The 8,541-nt window shown below is 49.8% G+C and overlaps 1 protein-coding gene across 1 annotated transcript; it reads left to right on the top strand.

Annotated features, from left to right (window-relative positions):
* Nucleotides 1–2,111: 2,111 nt before the first annotated feature.
* LOC102439099 (GPI ethanolamine phosphate transferase 2-like) lies at nucleotides 2,112–5,708 on the top strand. The gene is made up of 3 exons (XM_006107481.3): nucleotides 2,112–2,972; nucleotides 3,566–3,729; nucleotides 5,299–5,708. The coding sequence occupies exons 1-3, from the start codon at nucleotides 2,634–2,636 to the stop codon at nucleotides 5,534–5,536; spliced, it is 741 nt and encodes a 246-aa protein (XP_006107543.1). The 5' UTR covers nucleotides 2,112–2,633; the 3' UTR covers nucleotides 5,537–5,708.
* Nucleotides 5,709–8,541: the final 2,833 nt, after the last annotated feature.

Raw genomic sequence — 8,541 nt, 5'->3', positions numbered from 1 at the left:
GAATATCTTTGGTTAATCTCTTCCTGCCCCTCCTCCCGAGATTCGTCAGTCTGTTCCATGTTTCTGCCTCAGATTCTATTTTATTCATCAGTTTATTTTATTCATTAAATTCCTTCTTTGATTTTTATTTTTAGATTCAACTTTTGATAAATATGTATTTATTGCCATTTTATTGTTCATATTTTTATCTTTTTTTCTTCTTTTTCTTTTTCTTTCTCCTCCTCCTCCTCCTCCTTACCTTCTTTCTCCTCCAGTTTGGTGGTGATAAATTCCTTTAGCTTTTTCTTGTCTGTGAAGCTCTTTATCTGACTTTCAGTTCTAAATGATTACTTTGCTGGGTAGAGTAATCTTGGTTGTAGTCCTGGCTTTTCATCACTGAATATATCTTGCCACTCCCCCTGGCCTGCAAAGTTTCTGTTGAGAAATCAGCTGACAGTCGTGTGAACACTCCCTTGTAGGTAACTGACTGCTTTTCTCTTGCTGCTTTTAAGATTCTCTCTTTGTCTTTAGCCCTTGGCATTTTAATTATGATGTGTCTTGGTGTGGGCCTCTTTGGGTTCCTCTTGTTTCGGACTCTCTGCGCTTCCTGGACTTGTAAGTCAGTTTCTTTCACCAGGTAGGGGAAGTTTTCTGTCACTATTTCTACAAATATCTTGCTCTCCTTCTGGCACCCCTATAACACGAGTGCTGGTAAGTTTGAAGTTGTCCCAGAGGCTCCTTAGGCTATCTTCATATTTTTTGGTTTCTTTTTGCTTTTCTGATTGGGTGTTTTTTGCTTCCTCATATTCCAAATTGTTGATTTGATTATCAGACTCCTCTACGCTCTTGTTGAGTCCCTATAAATTATTCTGTATTTCAGTTAGTGTATGCTTAATTTCTAACTGGTCCTTTTGCATGTCTTTCACATTTTCACTAAGTTCCTTGAAACTCTCATTAAGATCCTTGAGCATCCTCATAACCATTAGTTTGAACTCTGTATCTAGTTGTTGTAGTTGAGCCTTGATTGCTATTGACATCACTGGGAGGAATTGACCTCCGGGCCAATTGGCTTTGCAGACCAGGCTGCAACTACAGTGGGAGAGCTGCTGTGCGGGAGACACCCTATGGAGCAGGACTTGCTTCAGTGGAGCTTTGGTGCTGAGTCTGCCCCTTGAGTGTGTCGCTTGTGGATGTGTAGAGTTGTAATCTGCTATGGTCTGAAACTGTCTGCCAGGTGTACTGGGTCTGGTGCCTCCCGGGTGGTACACAGTCAGCCACTGCCTGGGGCCACCCTGCAGGAGCTACAGAGCTATCTGCAGATGGCTGTTACTTGTATTGGGCTTGGAAATGCCAGGTGAGGACAAGCTGTGAAGCAAGGTAGGCTGGTGCTAGGGCCTCTTATTGATAGTTATGGGTTATGCTGACACCGGCTGCTGCTTGTTTGAGAGATTTTAGGAAAGTCTTTTTTTAAAAATATATTTTATTGATTTTTTTTTACAGAGAGGAAGGGAGAGAGATAGAGAGTTAGAAACATTGATGAGAGAGAAACATCAATCAGCTGCCTCTGGCACACCCCCTACTGGGTATGTGCCCGCAACCAAGGTACATGCCCTTGACCAGAATCGAACCTGGGACCCTTCAGTCTGCAGGCCGACGCTCTATCGACTGAGCCAAACCAGTTAGGGCAGGAAAGTCTTGTTAGAAATAAGGCGATCCCCCAAAACCAGGGGTCCTAGCAGAACACAAGGGACATTCGGAAGCCAGACAGCAAGGCAGTCCCTTTCCTCCTGCAGGAGGTGCGTATGCACTGGGGCTAGGAGCATGCACATGCTGAGCAGTGACCACTTGGGCTTTTATTGCTCATGCACCTGATCTGTTCCTCACTCTTGATGGGAGAGCTTAGGCTCCCAGTCTTGCATAGTTGGCTAATTTAAAGGAAAAAGGAAGGGGTTGACCTTTGCCATTTCAAAATGGCGGCCCCAGGGGAGCTGCAAGTCACTCGGGCCAGAATGGCGGCTGTCTGCACTCCCTTCTATGGCAGGGAAGATTATTTGTTTATTCTCAGTCTGAAACCTGAGCCAGAACAGGCTTATTCACATGAAAAAGCTGCTGCAACAGCTTGGGTGGGGCTGCAGATTGGAGAGGACCGGGCATGACATTTATTTAAATATGTTCAGGAATGTGTTTCACACGATGAAGTTCTTCGGCATGTTGTCACAAACAGTGTCCTCTGCAGACAGCTGCAGGTGACGTGCAGAAATGTCCAGTTCACAACAGGCACTGCGCAAACACTGGACGTGCAGTCCCCCGATCAGTTCCGAGGACGGCTCTGTGGGGTGTAGGTGCCGTCTCTCTTCATTTGCAAATAACACGGTCGAGCATCAGGAGTCCTGATTAACTTGCCCACAACAACAGATGGTGTGGACCAAATCGTTGTGTGTGCAGACATGTGCAGGTGTGTCTCAGTGTTTGTGAGCTCGTGGCTGTTCCTGGCAGAGCTGTACCAGGTCGTCCTTGGACAAGAGGAGGAAGGTTCCCGTACGCCAGCTCTGTCAGAGGAGTGCACACACAGGGGTCCTGTGCTCCCACTGGGCGCCCGGCAGGCGGGGCTGGGGCTTGTTAGCTGAGGAGACACTCAGTCTTCGTGGGGAAATATGTGCCCATTTGTTTTGCTTTTCCTTAGGGGCATCATTGAAGCGCGTTTTGTGTATGTGTTTGTCCTCGGCATTCTGTTCACGGGCATCAAAGACATGCTTAAGTCTCAAGTCCTCGCTGCAGGCATCCCAGTCAAGACTGTAGGTCTGTGGGACGTGTACAGTGGACTGGTGCTCCTGACAGCCTTGCTCTTCAGACCACATAACCTTCCCGTCCTGGTGTGCAGCCTCTTGATCCAGACCGTGATGACCAAGTTCGTCTGGAGGCCCCTGAGGCACGGGGCCGCTGAGGTCACCGTCATGCACTATTGGTTTGGTCAAGCGTTCTTCTATTTCCAGGTAGGTTTTCGTTATCTTTGTGGGTAGACCAGTAACTTCTTGTCATTTATCTTTTAGTTTTTCTTTGGGAAGTTTCAGTGTTAGTTCGGTGAAAGAGCTGTCAGTGTAGAGTGGTGGTGCTGCTCCTGCCGTGCGTGTGTCTGTAAGACATGATGCAGCAGTTGCGTGAGGCATGGCTGCTGCTGCACCATCTGCACAGCTTCCTCTGCGGAGGTGGTGACTGTGCTCTCGTGGCCATCCTGCTCGCCTGTCCCCTCAGTCATTCCTCCCCTAGAGCCCAGCGTCCACCCTCAGCCTCCAGCGAGGGCCCCTGGGCCGCGTGACCTCCGGGTTCCACCCCTTGAACAGGGTCCCGGGGGCCAGGGTGTGTCACGTGTCTGTGTGAAGTAGATAGATCTGAGGAAAGGCAGGCCTTGCTGCGGCTCATCAGAGACTCCGTCTGTATGTCTCTCCACGAGCAGACCTGGCGCTTGCTCCTCGCCGTCTTTGGAAGTGTTTCCGGGGTCAGCCGGACAGGAGGGTGGGCGGGCGGCCGGGGCTCCTGGCTTCTCACGGTCACATGGCCATGTTGTGAGCGTGGCATGTCATTCCAGGGAAACTCCAACAACATCGCCACGGTGGACATCTCGGCGGGCTTCGTGGGCCTGAACACCTACGTGGAGGTCCCAGCCATGTTCCTGACGGCATTTGCGACGTATGCGGGGCCCGTGCTGTGGGCCAGCCACTTGGTGAACTTCCTGAGTTGGGAGCCCAACAGGTGCAGCTCCTCCTCTGCCCCTCAGCAGTCTGTCCACGCCCCTCGAGTGCGCAGCTCCCTTTGCCAGGGTGACGGGAGGGGTGACCCTGGAGTGTGACTGTGGAAGCCCCTGTTCCTGTGGCTGAGAAGGACCTACTCCCCAGGCCAGGGGCAGGGGCAGCCAAGGCCCACCTATCGATGAAGCTTCTCCCAGTTCTCCTTCATGGGGTCCCCTTTCTGGTGGTTAGATCCCTAGTGGGACCCGGGCGTGTGTACAAGGACTTGCTGCAGGAGCTCAGGTCTGGAGCCGCCACAGAGTGAACCAGAGCGCCAGTCAGGCCGCCTCACAGAGCAGGGCGTGGGGCAGCAGGGGTCACGGCCTGTCCCGGGGAGCGGGTGGGGGCCGCGTGTGCCTGAGAGCAGAGGGCGGCTGCGTGGCTAACGCTCAGGATCTTGCGTTTCGGTCTGGGATTCGTTCTGAGCTGGTTCTTGTATGTGGTGTAAGTTGGTGGTCGAGCTTCGTGTTGTGCACATGTCTGTCCAGGTTCCCAGCGCCCTTTATTGAGAGACTGTCTACCCAGGGTGCACTCTGTCACCACCTCTCCTGGACCACGTGGCCTGGGCTCACTTCTGGGCTCTGTTTAGCCCTTGTCATGGTGTAGGGTCTTGCTGGACTCGATTTGTTAGTATTTTGTTGAGGATTTTTGCATCTGTGTTCATCAGGGATATCAGCCTATAATTTTCTTTTTTTTTTTTTTTTAATATCTTTTATTGATTTTTCACAGAGAGGAAGGGAGAGGGACAGAGAGCTAGAAACATCAATGAGAGAGAAACATCGATCAGCTGCCTCCTGCACACTCCCCACTGGGGATGTGCCCGCAACCAAGGTACATGCCCTTGACTGGAATCGAACCTGGGACCCCTGAGTCCGCAGGCTGACGCTCTATCCACTGAGCCAAACTGGTTAGGGCTATAATTTTCTTTTTAAGTGTCTCTGTCTGGTTTTGGAATGAGGATGATGCTGGCCACGTACAGTGAGCTTGGGAGCCTTCCCTCCTCTTGAATTTTTGGAAATACATTAAGAGGAATGCATGTGAATAATTCTCTCAGTGTTTGCTAAAATGTACCTGTGAAGTCATCCTGTCCAGGACTTTTGTTTGTTGGGAGTTTTTTGATTCCTGCTTTGATTTCATGAGTAGTTAGCAGTCTGTTCAGATTCTTCTTAACTCAGACTTGGAAGATCGTACGTTTCTAGGAGTTTACCCATTTCTTAGTTTGTTCAGTTTGTTGGCGTATAGTTGGTGATAGTCTTGTGCGGTTTTCTTTTCATTGTCTGTAGGTTATAATATACATGATAGTATTGCAGTGTGTGCATATCGTTTTTAAATAGATACTTTTGCAAAACAGGGCGTGAAGTGGCGTGACAGGAGGTGTCTGCCTGCAGCCTCATCTCCTCAGGCGCCTCTGCCCACCAGACTGACCAGGCCCAGGAGCAAGAATTACCTCCTCGTTTTCAAAATACAAATGTCAGTGACTTAATGCCCCCGGGACAGAGCGCGGTGCACTAACCCCACTTCCCTTTGCCCGCAGCGGTCCGGCGCTGAGGCGCGCCTGCTTCTGCTACGCGCTGCTCAGCTCCGTGCCCGTGTCCGCCTACGTCGTCCTGGTGACGGCCCTGCGCTACCACCTGTTCATATGGAGCGTGTTTTCCCCGAAACTCCTCTACGTGGGCATGCACCTGCTCGTCACCGCCACCCTCTGCCTGGGCTTCACCGCCGTGGACCGGGCCGGCGCCAAGGCAGACGCTGGGAAAGTAGCGCATTGTTAAAGCCTACTGTTTACTTCGTGGGTTTGATTCATAAAAGTAGGTGTAAGTTCAAGATTATTCTAAAAAGAAGAGGTGAGTCCTACAGTGTGGGTGAGTAGCTCCAGTTGCTTGGACGACTATGCTTGACGTTGAATTCAGTAGTAAGTGGCTAATAAAAGGTCACTTTAAAATACTTAGTTTGAATATGAATCCTATTCCCCTGTGGACAGTCACTACAGAAACTGCTGGACTTGTAATTGCCTCTGGATGAGTTAGGCTGTGACCACCCGGTGTGTTCACATGGTGCATACAAAGGTGCGAGGGTGTCGCGTGTGCGACCTTCAGAGGCTCGGCCCTTTCGACCCTAGGGCCCCGGACCGTGGCTTCATGGTCACAGCTGTCAGCACTGATGGCATTGAAAATTAAAATAGACATTTCAAAACAATTTATTCATTTAAAAATAAAGATATAAACTTTAATATATTTTTAAGAAAAATAACTACTTTCCACACACAAAAATTAGCAAGGAGAGTGGTATTATCTTTTTTTTATATATATATTTTATTGATTTTTTTTAGACAGAGAGGAAGGGAGAGGGATAGAGAGTTAGAAACATTGATCAGCTGCCTCCTGCACACCCCCCACTGGGGATGTGCCCGCGACCAAGGTACATGCCCTTGACCGGAATCGAACCTGGGACCCTTGAGTCCGCAGGCTGATGCTCTATCCACTGAGCCAAACCGGTCAAGGCAAGAGTGGCATTTTCTTATATTTTTGCAAATCTCCTGAGTGTCTGGCTCAGGTGGGGACGGTTGGGCTCTGCGCTCAGTGTGCTGTGCTGTGTGCAGGTGCGGGGCACACAGCCTGGTGCCGTACAGGAGGGTGTGGGTCCGTTTGTGGTCATTGTGGGTGTTCTGTGTCGATGCTGCACTGAAACTTTCGAAGGTGCGCCAGAGGCAAGCAGTGAGTGGGTGCACTGAGCTTCATGCTGGTGTCGACAAGTCCTGTAGCTTTAAATGCCTCAGGGGAAGCTGGGGTGTGGGACGAGGATCTCTGTACTGTTTTTGCAACTTCTTGTGAGACTTAAACTTCTTCAAAATAAAGTTATTTTGAAAAGGAAGCTTAGTTGTGCTGTGCAGTCTGAAACCACACCGTGACCGGCTCTGGGCTGCGCTGGCCTGCACTGCGCGGTTGTGCCTGAGGGAACCCGCCCCGGGGGTGGCTCCATCACACTCCCATCTGGGAAATAACGTGCAGCACGGTCCGTGGTGCACAGCCACACACCACTCGTCCGGCGCCCACCGCCCGTCGGAGCTCTGAGTGCGGGAGCAGAGGGGCAGGTGCACGCGTTCCATACTCTAACCTAGTGTGAAAACTCAGCGTTCATCAGCTCAGACTGAGTTGTCTTGGCAACGACAGTCCACTTGGTTCTCAAGGAAATGACGGCCACATCCCCAAACCCAAACCCTCGGTGTCATTCTTCAGGCGAGAACGGGGCTTTCCTGGTGACATGTGGTGCACCAGGTCCTGGCACAGCCGCAGGGGGGTCCCACCCATCGTCACGGTCCTGCCTCCGGCGCCTGGAGGAGGCACTCCTCCTCCAGTCACCACAGGACTCACCGTCCGGCCCCTTGAACACTTCCGATTCCAAGAGCAGTGTCATCTAGAAGGAATGAGCGAGTCCTCTCAACCTCTACCACCTTGTCTCCTCTCTCTTCCCTCGATTCCTGGCCTCCCCAGGGTCTGCCCCCTCTTTTTAAGAAATAATGACTTGGTATCATTGTAATTTTTTAATCATAAATACTCAAACAACAAAAACACTGCATTTTTAAAAATTTTTTTTATTGATTTCATTGAGGAAGGGAGAAGGAAAGATAGAAACATCAGTGATGAGAATCATTGATCGGCTGCCTCCTGCACTCCCCCTACTGGGGATCGAGCCTGCAACCCGGGCATGTGCCCTGACCGGAATCAAACTTGGGACCCTTCAGTCCACAAACTGACACTCTATCCATTGAGCCAAACCAGCTGGGGCAAAAACACCACTTAAAGAAAGTATTTTTTTAAAATATATTTTATTGATTTTTTTTTTTTTACAGAGAGGAGGGGAGAGGGATTGAGAGTTAGAAACATCGATGAGAGAGAAAACATCGATCAGCTGCCTCCTGCACACCCCCTACTGGGGATGTGCGCGCAACCAAGGTACATGCCCTTGACCGGAATCAAACCTGGGGCCCTTCAGTCCATGGGCCAACGCTCTGTCCACTGAGCCAAACCGATGAGGGCAAGAAAGTATTTTTAACTATCACTGCCCAGAGCAGCAATCACGGACACTCGGGGAACTGTCTCGGGCATTCGTCCGGCAGGCTCCACTCTATTGCTATTTTTAATCCAGAGCGTTTAATGCAATTTTTCTGAATTTAACAGAAAAAGAGAAAGTGCTGAACTTTCCTTCTTACAAGAAGTATTAGTTCATAAAAGATTCCTAAAAATTTAAGAAAAAATATTTTTAAATGTTCATTTTAAAAATTAACTACTCTTTCCTATTTTATTCCATATCCCTGGACTCCTTGCTATGAAACATGACAGAATTATCACACACCCTTTCTTCCCCCACTTACACATTCTTTAATAGGATTATTACCACAATTTATGACACATCGATTTTGTGCTGTAATCACACAACTGGTCAGTTCTAATTCTGTGGTAAGTGGCTCAGAGCTCACCCCCAGGCCTTGCCACGCTGCTGACTATTATTTTCTTTCCTCTATTTTTGAATCTTTTTCAAAGAGGATTCATGGATGTGGACTTCTGAACTTTGCATCTGTCAGAGCAAGGTCTAATTCTTGGAGTGTGGGGCGCGGCTGCAGTGTCTTGGCCAGGTCCAAGCCTCGGACTAACGAAAGGACAGGGTCCTCTCATTGCCACGTGCGAGTCCCAGCTGGAGGGCAGGGCCCTCCCAGCACAATCATAGCCAATATCTGTGGCTGTAAGCTTGAACCTATGGTCTGAACACGTAGCCCCAC

Source organism: Myotis lucifugus, unplaced genomic scaffold, assembly GCF_000147115.1.
Source record: "Myotis lucifugus unplaced genomic scaffold, Myoluc2.0 scaffold_1211, whole genome shotgun sequence".
NCBI lineage: Eukaryota > Metazoa > Chordata > Mammalia > Chiroptera > Vespertilionidae > Myotis > Myotis lucifugus.
This window is presented reverse-complemented; position numbering and strand designations above follow the sequence as displayed.